We start from the raw sequence: 16,463 nt of genomic DNA, 5'->3' as shown, positions 1-16,463 counted from the left end.
GGGGGCAGGAAAAGTAACCTATTACCGATTCCATTACCGGTAATTTTCGCCTCAAAACCAGGCTGGTTGGAGAGGAAGACGCACATGACAAACAGAAAGCAATTAATCTGGGCTGACAAAGTGACATTGCTTGCAGGCCAGCTTGTCAGCCCAGCTATTTCTGGAACCACTGAGCAGGATAATGGAATCAAGCCGTTGGAAATGATTTTAAGTACCATGCACCAAAGCACCTCAATAACAATTAAAGGGAGGAGAAGAGCGAGCCGAGTGGAATGCTACCGGATAGTACAGTCACACAGCCACACAGCCCCACACCTAGCGCCCTCTCTGTTGAGCCACCTTTCTGCACCTCCCCTGAGCAGCAGGGCTGGGAGTTAATACAGCGAACTCTTGGCTCCGGCCACCAGTCTGGCAATCTCAGTGACCTTTATAACCTTTCATTACATCACACCCATCCAAACCCCAGAAGAACACGCAGAAGGAAGAACCACGTGGCCTCTTGTTCTGATGTCTTCTACACTGACCAATGAAAGTCTTATATACAACAGGCTTGGGCGTAAGGGGAAAACAAACATCACAATGTATCATACTGAATAAATCATTTGGAAAACTGGTACTTATTCTCATGCATCAGGAATTGACGTTGCTTGGAGGACTTTGACAAAGCCAAAAGCTGAGAATGTCGATTGCATTGTATCACCCGGATTTAATGTCCCCAATGTCATTTCTCAAAATCAAATAAAGGGACGTTTGAAAGATCTTAGGTTCATACAGCAAGGGAAACACTGTGACCCAAGGGCATCTCCAGAAGATGAACCAGCCTTGGTGGATGGTAATTTTTACAGGGGCGGGGGGGTTGGTAAACTCAGTCAACCCATTACTAGATGAGGCTTGCCCTCAGAGCACACAGCTATAGCAACAGCTGTGACTGTCTTAGAAGTGCCTGAAGAATGCATTCACAATCCAGTCCTGCCTATTTAAATTGCATGTCAGACTGAATCAACAGTACAACAAAAAACAGGATTTACGACACCACTTTCTGAAAGCTTTGATAACAAAGGTTAATTCATATCAGCTTTGATAATTAGTTCATTGAAACATTTTGGATCAAGGACCCGAGAGATTTCCTTTCTCTGCAGGAATTCCCACATGGCTCCCGTGTATGTGGTATAGCCATTCTCACACCCTAACGTTAGTAATAGGCTGCTGAGATCTACCATGGTGGGTGGGAGACACAGCAGTGTCCCACAGCACAGGGAAGAGTTGCTGGGACACATCCATCTCCGTAGCATTCCTGAACAATGTATAGGAATGCTTGGCTCAGGCTACTACAACCCTGGGCTGAGATGGAAAGAGGTCCTGACAGGATCGGCGTTTTACCTGGCTGGGTAGCCTGATATCTTCAAAGGCTGGCAGAGTAACACCGTAACAAAGAAGCACGAAGGCAAAAAAAAAGTTTCCTGTTTGATGTTACCATGGATTGAGCTGAAACTATAAATGCCACAACAAGCAACGACACACAAAAAAAGGTGTGGTACTAAACAAGGAGAAATTATGGAAAGATTAATGTCTGAATGACTAAATAAAAACTTGTGAAAACCCATGGTGAATAACGTCCACGTATTTGATGATTTTGTTTAGTGTCAGGTCTTCAGCGTGTCCCTGATTTTGACATCATGATGGGCTTCTCTTGATGAATGGGGGTGGCAGGACATAAGCAGATAGGCACAGGGAAAAGCACGACACCCCACCACCTCACCCTCAACTCACCTGCAGCTGTCTCCCACGGTCACGATCTCCACCTCGCTGTCCGTGGAGGTGACGTTGATCTCCTCGCTGGCGGGGACTGGCGGGGCGGGGGTGGCCTCGATGACCACCACATCCTCGTCCAGGGCTCCTGCAGGAAGACGCAAATAAAAACACGGATCAGGGGAGTGGGAAGAGCTGTCTCACGGATTCGGCACATTGAATTGTTCTGGACGGTGGGAGGGATCTGAAAGTTGGAACAATCACTAAGGAACCTCCAAAGTAAAATTAGATAAGGCTTTTATTAAATACTCATGTAAACAGGCAGAAGTGCAGGTCAACAAATGCACTACGACTCCGTCAGAACAGATTAACCAAAACAAATCTTAGCACTGCGTAAGAATGCCGATTTTATACGTTACTCAATCTTGGGGTGAAATATTTGTTGCTTCTTCTTGAAGACATGCTGGATTGTCTTGGAGCTTTCATAAGCCCTCAGGCTGAGAATTGAGGCACTGGGTATTGCCTTCTGAGTCCGAGTCCGGATTAGAGAGCCCAAATGACTCTCAAGACATTCTAGGGAGCCTACTCTGCAAACCATCATGAAGCGCCTGACTTTGAAGTCAGGTCTAACATTGCACACTCTTGCTCGAGGAAGGGGAGGCATGCTTGGGACAGGTTTTTCTCTTATGTTAAAGCATGCAAAAACCATCTTTGAAGCTTACAGTAAAAAAAAAAAATGACATTTTCTCTGCCTTCGACTGCTGCCGCTCTATAATTATCATCAAACTTTCAGACCCGAGCCGCTGAACGAGTCTTGTTCCCCGCAAAGAACTTGCGCTGTTGCTTTTACGAGTTATTTTTACACCTTCTCCCACGTGGCACCGAGCGTTCGAGGCCGAGCGAGTCTGCAGCTCCCTTCTCCAGTGCTGACTTGCGGTGGCTTGGGGAGCTCTCTCCCATCACGGCTCATACCACCCCCTACAAACGCACAGGCCGCTTCCAGCCAGCCCCTCGCTCGGCCTGCCGCTGCCCCCCTCCTTCTCCCACTCCAATTTCACCACGGAGAACGTGACCTCATTCTCTCCTCCTCTCCAGCACATCGGATTACAAGGAGAAAATAATGTAACTCTGGGTCCAAGGATGATTGGATACACGTTTAACCTGGATTTCTTTCCGGAGAGGTCATTATGCTTTTCGCCTTTCCTTCTTTTGCTGCTCGAACGACAGCGGACTCCAGAATAGTTTACAACAGGAGCTAGTGATCCTGGGACGATTTCCACAGACACCAGCAAGCAATCGGATCACGTACAACACAGTTTCCATCAAAACCGTTTTACTGTTCTCAGACAAAAGGTACAACTGCTTACCTACAGTACATGACGAACGTACATGGTTTCCTTTTAATTCGAAGTAAAAAATATTCCTCTTTTCTAATTTATGCGAATCATTCAAAATATTAGCTAGGAATAAGGTGTACAAACCTGGTTTTCTTTTATTTTCAGTCCTTGGATTGTACAATCACTAATAAACCACCAAAATAATCCAATAATCCACTTAAATCTGCAATCATCATTTTTACTCATGTCAAAACAGGAATCTTGCAGTTTAACTATGCCAATGCATCATATATGGTCATCCCTCAGAAAAACACACGGATGAACACCCAATCAACAGCAGCACAAATGGTGTCCATGGGGGGCTCCTGAGTGACTGAAGTGGTAAAGGCATTCAACTCAAGTACCATGCAGGACCCGAGCAGAGTGAAATTGAGCAGTGATCACGACTTTGCCATTTAATGAAGGGCTGAGTTCTATGCATGCGGGTTTGAGGCAGAGACATGTCATGAGCCAACTGTGACTGGGATTCTGCCAGCAGTGGAGTGCAACAGGCAGAGCTCGACCCAATAAGTACCATTAGGTGGGAGAACAGGCGACCTGTGCTGTTTCTGAAGGTTGCGCCTCTCCTCTAGTGGGAGCTGAATCAGGTCTGCAGCTGCAAGCCAAGACAAGCATGCAATATTCTATTCCAAACAAAAATACTAACAAAAAAGTTTAACCAAAAATATTGACAAAAGTGGTTTCCTTGAAAATAAAACAGCCCTCTTCTCTCCAGGCTTTCAGAACTTGCACCCAGAAACACTTATATTAAGGTAGAAGACTTTCCAATATATCAGCAATACTACACCAGGGAGACAGTGTAATTGGAGCCTCGATTTATTCTCTTCCTGCACAGCCACTAATTCGATAAAATGCCCGTACCATCTTTTCATTTGCGCACAACCTAAAGTCCCTCCTCCCTCAGCCCCACGGCTCTATGAAAAGTTGCTAAGCTCTTTCTGAGAAACAGATCAACAATTTTTACATTCCCAGCACTGGCAGGAAACTGTTTGCTTACAGCTCCCCGGCTTGGGTGACAAATGTGTTCTTCAGGTGCACACACAGATTTGACTTCCTGCAATACCATTACAGGCATTTCTGAACAGGAACTGCATCCAAGGATTATTAAGGATGGTATAAACACAATGATTCAAGACGACACACATCAACCTGCCTTCTCGTGTTTCTTTTAATAATTCCTTCAATTTACAAAACTCTTTTCCATCCAAAAGGATTGCCTGAGTGAAACTTTCATTGTTTTTTTGATCAATGATAGTTGTTTTTTTTTAAATAACAGCTGAAACTACTTTTTAAGTGCTATTTCCATTATTAAGATAGCATATCATTCTCTCCTCAACGCATTTTAATTTTACAAACTAAATTCTGCACCCATTTAATTTTGTGCAGTATACAATGTCACAACGGGTTGTCTTCACAGGATCGTACTGGAGTGCTGAAGCAGAATAAAAAGAGACACTAACAGAGACAACTCAATCACAGTAAAAGACCAGGGGTGCTGTGCAAAGTCATCAACCCCCACAGAACCTTCCACTCCCTCAGCACGGCCTGCTCCCCCACCACAGCCCCTCTCTAATCGTACATCATGAACGCGTGATGAAATCACTGGGGAATTTCCTGAAATGCAACATGAACAAAGCTCCTCTTCACTGATCCTCTCAGCTTGCTTTCAGTGCTGCAGAAACCCCAGAGAACGCGCTGCTGTATTCGCGCAGCCAAACGGGCAAGACGAGCAATCGCATTTCCTTCTAAAGCTGCTTGTAACAAATATGACGATGATCACTGACCAGCGAAGGGACAATGTTTTTAAAATTTTACAATGTTTAACGTAGAAAAAAAATGCAGGGAAAGAATCACAAAATCTCAAACGCAGAGCTGACACACAGCTCGGCAGTGTTACAGCTTGTGCAATAATCAAGGCATCCTGCTATGGTGGTAATCCTTCCTATGTCAAAGACTAAAAAAAAAAAAGGCACTGAAAAATGAAACCACACGTCTTTGCAATCACGCGTGTAAGAATCTGCCCAGGGATTTCAGAAAACACAGAACAGCTTTTACGGACATCAAAAGGGGTCTAATGAGGCAGAACGTGAAAAATACCAGCCGTCTGATAACTGCCAGGAATCCTCTACTGTACTGACCATCTAAATCAGGTAGAACAACCACAACATATTCATTTCTAGTGTACACACAAATCATTGTGAATGAAAAAGAGGTAGTTTAAGCATAGGAATTTTCCAAATATTTGATGTACTGTTTAGACCAGGGTTTTGAACCAGCTATAATTTCATATTCTCAATTCATCCCCAAGGGCTGCATGTAGGTCAGTCAAGGTAGCTGTACAGAGGACACTATACAGAACGTCAGCTGGGTAATCTCTAACCTGCCCCCTTACCGCACTCAGGGTGGGGGTCACAGCCATACAAAGAAGCCTGGATTCAGACTTCAAAGCAGGGCTTAAACACAGAACCACGAAGGAGCATGTTGTCACGCCAACGAGGAGAAGACACAGGGGAGAACCCCAACAATCCCGGCTCCGATTAAAATGAACAGTTGTTACAGTGTTTTCTCTCCCTAATTAGGCCAGGGTTATACATATTCACACATATGTCTATTTATTTAGGGGCAGGAAATGTTTATTTCTAAGGAAACAAAGAATAAATAAACACATGGCTCAGAAACTATACCTCTTGAGAATGTCAGAATTCTCCAGGGACACTTCTCTTTAGGTGATCTGCTGGGTATTAGGACTCACAATTGTAAACAAAGCCTCACTGTGTCTGTTCATGAAATAACACCACAATGCTATGAAGACTATTCTTACACTTCTAAAAAACAGGCTTCAGGGTTACAGAAATGTAATTATGCAGACAGTGTCTTGGGGCATTCAACCTCTACAGCCTTGCGGAGAACTCAAAGGTCACCTATTAACAGTTATCCTGGCAGAGAGGGGCATTGCTCCATTTCAGCCACATAAACAAAGGTAGAGTATGTTGCATGTTCTATCTACTTCGATTGACAGGCCAAGTATTTATTCTATTTACAAAAGCTATAAAATCTAAATGAAAAAAACACAAATTTGGCAATGAGGAATCTTTAGATGGAAAAGCGCCATAACTCTGGGAATGGTCTCGCAGCGTTTTTTTTTTTAAAGGTTCTTCTAGCTGCTAGAGGTTTAAATAGATTGGATCTCTTAAGGGAGACACTGCCCAGGGCATAAGGCATCCGAAATGAGATCAAAAGGAAACACTTTGGGCCCCTAACATTGGAAGTCAAAACTCCAAGGGAACACCTTCAAAGAAGTGACATGCATTTTCATTCTTCCTGCTATAATGCGAGTTCTTTTGGCACGAACACATAATAGACACCAGGAAAGGATAGTTAAATAGCTCTTATTTTAAATAGGTTTCACATAGACCTATGCATTAACATTATTATGCTGAAACGTACAGCAACAGAAACCCAAATCAAAAGAGTGGAACTACCCAATTCGTTGTATGAATGCCTCCTGCATGGTCGTCTGCATCAGCTCCTCCATGTTCTGCAAGGCCAAGCTAGCACATGTTAGTGCTTGCTGCTTTTTTGCCAGAGCTGTACTGCATCTCCATTAAAGCAGTTCCTTCTAATTTGGCAGGGTTCTGTAGATAACCTCGCTGTAACTCACAAGGCTGTGGGATAAGAACATTTTTGGAGGTGGGGCACAAATACTCCCTACACTGGCCACCAGACAAGAGTTCCCACTGCCATGTTGAGCTCTGGAAATTCGGCATGAGGCACGGCTACTTGGTCAGTCCCGAATTCCACGGGGACTGTGCTGTGGCTCTGCGAACCCACATCTTCACCGCTGACCTTTTTCCCCATGGTCTATATGCTGGTTAGCACAGTTCCTTTCCCCCAGGCACTGCATTCTTGCATTCTTGAATGGAGTCTACACTACTGTCAAGTGGCACAGTGAAGCTATTGTTGGGGGGAGGGTGATAAATGGAAAACATGCATAAACAAAAAGCAACTGCAATTGTAGGGTATTGACACTACCAAGCAATTATTTCGGAAGTGCCTGAAACATTTTTCCCAATGCTGGATATAAAGGCATTTCAATAACAAGCATTTGTGGCCCTACAAAAAGCAAAACCTGGCACCTTAACAGTTCAATAGGTACACATTTTGATGCGTCCAGATGCAGATAGTTTCTCTCTGCGGCTCAATAACATCTGCTGAAGTACTCACGATCAGCTGCTGTGAAGCTGGTTAAGCTTTGAAAAGCACGTGACGAGCTGTGATCGCTGTACACAGGCTCCGACAGTCCGGTAAAGGAAGTGGCAGGTAAGCGCGCAGCTACAGCACTCAGTCGATCGGCGTGGTTTGTCGGGTTTGCTCCCCGCCTTGCTAAGCCCCATTTAGATTCTGCTGCTAAGTTTTTCTTTCAGCGGTGAGCTCGACGGAGAATCTGGAAGGCCTTGAAAAGTAAGAGGATGCCTGGAAAAGCCGTGCCAGTTACCCAACAGCATGTACATACAGCTGCTCTGCGAGAGTGCCTGCCCAACAGGAAATGAAAATGCGTAAACACATCATTCTCCAACCTCGACAGCTTACGAAAGAGCTGCAAAGCACCGGCTCACCACACCAGCACTGCAATGTGATGTCTCATTTATTAGGATATGTTTAGAAGTTAAACAGCAAAACCATCGCAAACTAACAAGCTCCAAGTCCAGAAGTGCATTAACAGCAGAAAAAGAGAACTCAGAAATAGGAAAGCAATTAAACAAAATTATGCTGTGATCAAACAAAAAAATGAAAAGCTTGTGAAAGTTGCCTTATATGGATTTTCCCGGGGAGTTTCTACAGCATAGCAAAACAGTTCTCTGCCTTTGCAAGTGTAGCTCTGTAGGTTTTTCTATATAATTTACGAGCTGTAAGGAGTTTTTGAAACACTTGAATGGCTCAAAAAGCCCCATTTCTGAGGGAACCCTGACTTTTCCCATACTGAGCCATCTTATATTATGGATTCTGTATTCAGCTCATATTATTTTTCACATATAATGCAAGGGAACAAAACCAAATAAATCTGTCACTAACATATGCTGCAGAATACAATTTCAGCATTGCAATGAACAAGGCCTAGGATGACTTGTCTTTCACAGAGAAGGCTACTACTACTAGTCAAAACTGGTGCCTTGCTCGGATCATTCATGCCATCCTCCGCCGAGCAGTACTTGACCGAGCACCCTATGGAGCTCCTGAGAACAGCAAGGACCGCTGACGCCTCCCAGCTGTTTCAGCCCCTGCTGATTTGGTCCGCCATACTCTCTCCTCACTGGCCGCCTGGTACAGCTTCAGCCATCCTCAACCACAACTCCCTCCTGCTCCAGAAGAAACTGGCTAAATCTCGTACCAGCCTTAACATGTTAAAAATCCCCTCCCCATCCCCGATCTCAAGGACTTCCACTTTGTCAACTATCCAGTCTGAATACCTGGGGCCACAGCTGACCACTGCATGTGTAGGCAAGGACACAAACGAGAGGCCATGCAGCCCATCGACTGGTCAGCAGCTAACTTACTTGAGGATCCAGCTGTTTTCTGAAAGAAGGCAGGAAATCAGCTTCTACAATATAGCTGGGTCGAGGGGTCCAGACTCCTACAAACCCCTGTGTTAAGTTTCCATTTGTGTCCTCTGGATTTCCTTATTCTAAAGGATCGACGCCTTTGCTTCTATCATGCACCATGCAAAGAACAGTGAGGCTTCTGAAATTCACATTTTGTAACCTGCCTCTCACTGAAAACACCCAAATTGAAAATGTAAACCACGTGCGAGTCGCAACTCACAGGTTTTCACACAGAACATAAAAAAATAAGAAAAAACCATAATGACGATCTTAAAAACCTAAACTTTTTTTTTTTAGAAAACTGAGCAAGTGAGCAAGCAAGCTTCATCTTGATGGAGCTATACAAGTCTATTAAGGAACATATTTTAAAGCTCTGCCAAGGACTCTTAACAAAGCACTTTGGTTTATAGGGCGGGGAAATGAATAAAAATCACTGGTGATAGCTTAAGCGTGCAGAGCTGCACATGAGTCGCATCAACAGAATTTGACCCTCTTCCCCCTCAAATGCTCAAATCTCCATGCAACAGGATTGATTTTCTAAAAACAAAAGAGATCTGAAGAATGAGAGTGCGTTTTGAAAGGAATGGTTCATCTCTGAATAATGCCATGAAATCCCCTGCGCATTCCCTTGTTAGGACGTTCTATTCATTAATGAGTCATGAGGTCTGATCTATCAATCAGTCCAGTTTCCACAGCTTTCCTGAGTTATTGAACAGGCTGCCAGGGCTGGAACTCCAAAGGCTCTGACAATCTAACCAAACAACTGCATCAAGGGTGAAGAGACAGAGAAGGGGAGAGAAAAGAGAGGGAGGGGGAGGTAAGGGAGAATGGAGAAGGGCAAAGAATTCACAGATTTCCTATCTGCTTCTCAAGAATGGCAATAATGTTGATTGGTGCTAAAGAAACATTTGCACATGCCAGAACAAAGTCAATGAACTGCTGACAGACCCCAGAGGGCCAGGCTCATAAAGTAATATCAGAACAAGCAGAAGGCTGACAATTTAAAAGTTAAATGAACACTTCCACAAGCTACAGCCTTCTGGAGCTACAGCAATGTGCAAGACAACTTTTTGAGGTTATCTAGACCTTTTACTATTTCCTGTTTTGAAAACAAACAAGATCCTTGAAAACAACACAATCCCCAAATGATTCTGGTTCCTGGCAAAATATGAATGTGTGTGGGATGAAATAACGTAATACTGCACTGTGTTTGGAACCATACAAACACCTCTGCAAAAGCTAGTCTCATCTGACAGTGTTCATGTTTAGGTGGCTCTAACATATTCACAGGATCACATGACATGCTGCTGTGTTGACAACAACATCAAAATGGATTTAGAAAAAGCACAGCACAAGAACTCCCTCACTGCAGGGAGAAGGACACTGTTTCTAGGAAGTATAAAGGACAAACCCTGATAGTAGGCAATTTTTAGATTACATATTTATTTAAGAAAGAATACCTTTCCCTTCCCTTGACTGATAACTATAAGAGTTCAAGGACTTCAAGACATACAAATTACAAAGGACTCTCCGCTGACTGTGAAATGCTTATGTTTATGCTTCACAATGGAGTTGAGTCAGAACAACAAGATTTCAACTCAAATCCATCCATCCATTCTCTAAACACTTTATCCAAATCCAGGTTGCAGGGGAGCCGGAGCCTACATACAAACTCAACAGCACCCCAGGAATTGCACCCATGTCCACTGTGCCACAATATTTTCTAAGAGGCAGCAATGCACTCAGGTAACCAGCCTTATCTTTAAAACATAACTAGCCCCCTTGCGTTAGTGAGTGAGCTTTATCTTTTATCTTTTAAGCTGCAAATAATTGTTCACAAATTCCCACTAACTGAAATAAACAGCTATTCAATTGTTTAGTACATGTGCACTATGTGTACCTAAATTCCTTTTAATATAAACCCAAAACATGCCAATGCTGGAAAGTTTGTTTGCTGGATGCTGCTGTGCAGTGCAGTAGCAGGCAGTGCAGTTAGAGGCTGTGATGTGATGAGGTTTAAGTGCAGTAGCAGGCAGCGCAGTTAGACTCTGTGATGTCATGCAGTGCAGTAGCAGGCAGCGCAGTTAGACTCTGTGATGTCATGCAGTGCAGTAGCAGGCAGCGCAGTTAGACTCTGTGATGTCATGCAGTGCAGTAGCAGGCAGCGCAGTTAGACTCTGTGATGTCATGCAGTGCAGTAGCAGGCAGTGCAGTTAGACTCTGTGATGTCATGCAGTGCAGTAGCAGGCAGTGCAGTTAGACTCTGTGATGTCATGCAGTGCAGTAGCAGGCAGTGCAGTTAGACTCTGTGATGTCATGCAGTGCAGTAGCAGGCAGTGCAGTTAGACTCTGTGATGTCATGCAGTGCAGTAGCAGGCAGTGCAGTTAGACTCTGTGATGTCATGCAGTGCAGTAGCAGGCAGTGCAGTTAGACTCTGTGATGTCATGCAGTGCAGTAGCAGGCAGTGCAGTTAGACTCTGTGATGTCATGCAGTGCAGTAGCAGGCAGCGCAGTTAGAGGCTGTGATGTCATGCAGCGCAGTTAGACTCTATGATGTCATGCAGCGCAGTAGCTGGCAGTGCAGCTCAGCATCACCAGTGAACGGCTGCATATCGTACCTGAGGCCACGGTAGTGCTGCTGGGCTGGCTATCCACATACAGCTCCTCCTCAGCCTCGGTGGAGGACGTGGACGACGAATCGCTGGTCAGCTCGTTGTCGCTGGAGCTGCTGGTGCTCTGCAGCAGGGCGTACTTCCGCCTGGCGATCACCTCTCGCTTCTTGCGCTGGAGCAGCAGCCGCTCCTTCTGCTTCTGAGTCCGCTGGGAGGCGCCGCCGGCCTTGACGAAGCGCTTCCTGTGCAGCGCGCGGCGCCCGTGCAGGCAGGGCCGCTTCAGTAGCACTGGCTCGGGCTCGGGCCGCGGCCACTTGTGGGGCCTGGCGCCTCGCGGCCGGGCCAGCACGGGCCGCATGACCGCCGCCTTGCTGTGCTCCTCCCCGCCCCCCCCGCCGGCACCCGCGCCCCCGCCCCCGCCCTCCTCCTCCGAGCTCAGCGTGTCCGAGTCCCCGAAGCGCAGGCTGGAGGAGGGGGAGGAGGCGCAGTCGCTGAAGGACGACTCGTTGTTGTTGTCCTCTTCGCTCTGCCCCTCCAGGCCGCGCCTGTGCCGCGGGGAGGGGAAAGCTGGGGTCCGCACCTCCTTCAGGGCGCAGGCCTGCGTGTCCGAGGGGCCGGCCTGCTGGCTCTTGCGCTTCTTCCTCCCCGGAATGCCCTTCTCCTGCTCCCGGCGGCCCCCGCTCACCTCCCGCAGCGGCCGGTGGCGGCTCTCGGCGCACAGGGGCGCGAACTCGCTCCCCACCTTGCTGCTGATCATCTCCACGTCGGCCGGGAAGCTCTTTTCTGCCTCCATGGGCTCGGGGTTGGCCAGCGCCCCCTTCAGGTGCTCGTGTCTCCGGGAAGCATCAGACGGTACCTCACTCTTCATGGCGGCTGCAGCAGGAAGGACTTGGGAGGCCACAGCACTCAGGGGTCCATCTTGGACCGGCGATCCCCTCAGACCTGCGAACACAGGACAGAGGTCAGGGCCAGACACGAGAGCACACAGCCATCAGCTTTCAGGGGGAATGGCAGCGCAAGGAGGGGACCTGCCGACAGCTTCCTGCTCCTTTGATTACTGTGGTCGCGCATAAACATGTACCAGGTTTCATTATCGGCATGCATCGTCACAGTCTTCTCCAAGAGACGTGACAAACTAATAAACACAGAAGGTTAAACTGAAAGGGAGGGGCCTTCTTCTGTATTCAGAATTGGGGCTAGGCATCATTTCTGGCAATGCATGACTAAAGACTGGATTGTAAACCAGTCCAGGGTACCTGCTTAAACTGTAAATAAAGGCAAAACAATAACATAACACCATATTATTGAACACATTCTTTGAGCTAAGGTCACTTTCGTAACTCACAATTGAATACTAGTCCTAGAATTAAAGTCCCAGTTTCATTGGCAACTGTAACTAAGTGCAACAAGTCGAGTGATACAATTAAGCCTGTTACAACAGAACCAAGTGAAATAAGAAAAGAAGACAATGCATTTAAACAAGCCCAAAAAAAGCATCTTTACTTAATATCCTAATCAAAGAATTAGCTTTAAGCAAGTCATCCAAAAAAACAGGTTTTACCATGCAGCTTATGTGGAAACCAACCCTGAATTGACTCCACGTGCCTATAAATGTCAATCAGCAGAAATAGGCCACAACACACCCAGGTGACCATGTGCTATTGCTACTGTGTGCAGTGATGAGCATAAATCCAATATCAACAACCTGGGAGCAACCAGCCCACAGATTAGAAAGAATGCAGAATGTGTTGCAGGAGCAACAAAGAGAGGAGGTTCTAAATGCCACTGAATGTTACTGACATTTAAAAGCTCCTCTGACCCCTAAGGGTCCTGCCATTTGCTCCAAAGTGCTTTTAAGTGTAAGACGTATTAGACGGTCTCTGAGGGTGGGTTGGATGTTTCTTGTGCAACAAGGTACCGAGTGAAGGAACCGTGTATTCTGGCTCATTGCTCTAACAAAAATAACCCCATGCAAGGCAGCCTGACTCAAGACCATGAGTCTAATAAGGGAGTCACTTTAACAGTGGTTGCCAGCCACAGTTCATCTCCAGAATCCAGAGGGAAAAAATGAAATGAGTTTGAAGTGAACGCAGCCCATGCTTTAGCATGGAAATGGTCAGCTGCTGTGGAATATTTATGTAGTATTGAGGAGGAGCTCTATTCCATGCAAAAGTCTGCATGTTGACTCCCCAGGATCCAGACGGGAGTCCAGACAGTGACCAGGAAGAGGCCTGCTCAACAGTTTATAACAGAAGCAGTACAGGGTGAAAAACGCAAAGATTTTCATGTCACTGCCTTCTGACTCGAATATTATTCATTTAAACTCAGATGTATTAAAAACTAAGTATGTGCTAACATTAATTAAGGTTTAAGTGAATCAGCTGTTTTCCAGCTAAAATGCTTTAGCTCTCATTCAGTACGCACAAAAATGCATTTGGTATGCTACAGCACATACCTGCCTAACTCAGCCGAATCAACCCAACACCCCACCATACTCCAATGCCAGACAGATCCTAGCAGATCGAACGACAAGGAGCCAGCATGCTGCCTCTCAGTTTCTCATTAATGGTGCTACAGTACAGCACAGCTGCCTTTAACACAGGCCTCCTCCAGAGCAGTAACTACAAATTGGAAAGATGCTGGATTTATGACTCCGCTCATGAAATAAATGCATTTACACAGCACACGAAAAGCCAACCAACACAGAACACATCTGCCTGCACACAGAGATTTGGCCTGTGTAGGAGATTGTGCCCCACAAAATGCCAGATGACCACAGAGACCTGCTAGACTCATCAAACGCTAATCTTTTTTAGTGTTTCAACTTCAATGGCTTGTGGTTGCCATCATCAAGGTGGTTACGGGCAAATATGATGGCTTTTTAGATCATTTACTAGGTTCAGTTGACAACTGATAAAATGCTCCTGAGCTGCAACCATCACACCTAACAGTAATCAGGTGGTAAACAGGCCAGCCAGAGCATGGAGATGTTTTTTACTGCTGGTAGAGTGATCATTAAAAGAGCAGAGGACTGAAATGCAGGATTTATGAGGCAGAGGGGTTGGACAGGCCTTTGCTAAGCAGCAGTTGTTGAATTACAGTACAGATAAAGCAGGACACCATGAAATGCCTTTCCAACACGTGGTCCTTGGATTAAAATGGAAAGTTAAAAGAAGTGTGTGTGTGTCTATATACATTCTCGCAAGCAACTCAAAACACCTTTACCTGTGCCAGTTTTAAAGAACTGACCCTACCATATATGGGTGTTATCTAATGAAGATTGTATATTTACTGGCTACCACAGCAGTATAGACTTTCTAAAACAATTATCATTACAAAAATGATCAAGGATCACAGTGCAGTGTGAAGGAACTAAAAAAATCTAACACCCAGCCTACATACTCTGCCCAGTTCTCTTTACCCATATTTGATATTATTGTGGTGGGACTGTCCCACTCTTTTCACAGCACACAGAGGAGCCGGGGGTTTAAGGAGACCCCAATAAAGTGGCAGGGCTCTTGGGCATTCCCTCACTGCCTCCCTGGGTGTGATCGTGAGTGACCAGTATCTTGTTTCTGCAACATGGCTCACACCAAAGGGTGGTGACAACCATGCCTAGCACCTCAGGAAAACAGCCACCCAGCTGAAATTGATCAGGGGTCTGCCCTGATCAATAGCCAGCTTCAGCACACAGAGTGCAATCGCTTAAAAATCACTTGGTGGCTCCAGCGCAGGGCTTTGCAAATGTGGAATATTTACTCCCCATTTTACAGTTGCATAACCAGAAAAACACGGAAATACTTCACATAGACAAAGTTAGAACTGAAGAGATACTTAGATAAAAGCTTTGTTTCTTAACATTTTACACACCATATCCACTTTGCACCAATTTCCCCATGAACTGATATAAATCCAAAAAAAAACAAATACATCAATACCTGAATAAAATGTGCCTGGCTTTGAAGCCTTTGTGGCGTACTGTATGTGCTTGACAGTATTAACACTGGCACCTTTGTGTACTTCCTGCACATCTGTGACCTGTGCTCTCTGCTACAAGTGCACAAACAGAAAAAGACATACTGAGGGCTTTGTAAAAAGTCACACTGTTATTCAGTCTGTTAATTTCGCAAGAAGCAAAGTGAAGGGGATACCTGGGTTATCTCCTGAGCTGTGGGATATCACCAGGTGGGTCAATGCACGAGCACACAGAACAGGAGAACTATGAGTTTTAAATAACTGCAACTTCTTGCCAGGCTAGACACGTCTTACTGTAAACAGCCCAAATGTGAGCAACAGTGCCCCAACATAGCAATGCTCTTACTAAGGATATTGGTTCTTCAATAAGATTATTTTTATAAATGTCACCAGGCTTGACATCCTACAGGTCAAATTACCCTATCACTTGCACTTAATCAACTCATTACAAATGAGGTAAAGTCGTGGTTAAGAAACTGTTACTCAGGTGCATCACAGTCATTTATGATCGATTTGCGAAAAACAAAAATCTGTGCACCTTTTAAAATAAATATGTGCCTAAAGAGTGCTTTTTGATGCTCACTATACAGAAATAAGCACATCTTTAAATGCAAATAGTTACCATGTCCAACACCATGCCCCTGCAATATTTCAGATCTGCACTGAAAGGCCAGCCAATTATTGTGGCACAGCTGTGCCAGAGGTGTAAATGGCAAAGCCAACCAGAACCGGGAACACCTCTTATGACCAAGAGGATCAACCTTAACCAATTGAAAGTCTTTCCACTTACAAACGCCTGGGTTCTCCACCACTTCTGTAGGCTTCTCAGCCACAGCCAGCAAGTGGCGCCAGCTGGACTGAATCCTATAATCCCCCAGGCTATAGGAGCTCATCCTACAATCCAAGCAGGGGCGTGTATTCTTGAAGGCAACAGTGCAACCATAAGCAATGCTGGGTTCAATATCATTAATGTGTGCAGTTAGCTGATCAGGCAAAGAAATCCATCTGGTTGTGAGCACCCAGCAACGGACTACTCTAGACAGTATGCGATCTTCCACATTTCTAAATATAACAAATCCCTGCAATCCTATCTTAGCTGGCTCATGGATATTGCTTCGGTATCAGTTTA

At 45.4% G+C, this 16,463-nt stretch overlaps 1 protein-coding gene across 3 annotated transcripts in view; it reads right to left on the bottom strand.

The window, feature by feature from the left end:
- rnf111 (ring finger protein 111) overlaps positions 1-16,463 on the bottom strand; it is a 49,815-nt gene that overhangs the window by 24,850 nt on the left and 8,502 nt on the right. For 2 of the 3 annotated variants that reach the window (XM_069190532.1, XM_069190534.1), the window contains exons 2-3: positions 11,366-12,301; positions 1,771-1,897 (exon numbers count right to left, since the gene is read on the bottom strand). In XM_069190532.1, coding sequence (XP_069046633.1) covers positions 1,771-1,897; positions 11,366-12,227 — 989 coding nt within the window. In that variant the 5' untranslated portion in view covers positions 12,228-12,301. Of the gene's footprint in view, positions 1-1,770; positions 1,898-11,365; positions 12,533-16,463 lie in introns of those variants that run through there. The other variant, XM_069190533.1, reaches the window with a different exon arrangement.

This window comes from Lepisosteus oculatus, chromosome 5 (genome assembly GCF_040954835.1).
Source record: "Lepisosteus oculatus isolate fLepOcu1 chromosome 5, fLepOcu1.hap2, whole genome shotgun sequence".
Classification (NCBI taxonomy): domain Eukaryota; kingdom Metazoa; phylum Chordata; class Actinopteri; order Semionotiformes; family Lepisosteidae; genus Lepisosteus; species Lepisosteus oculatus.
Note: the sequence above shows the minus strand (reverse complement) of the source record. Positions and strands in the feature narration are given on the sequence as shown.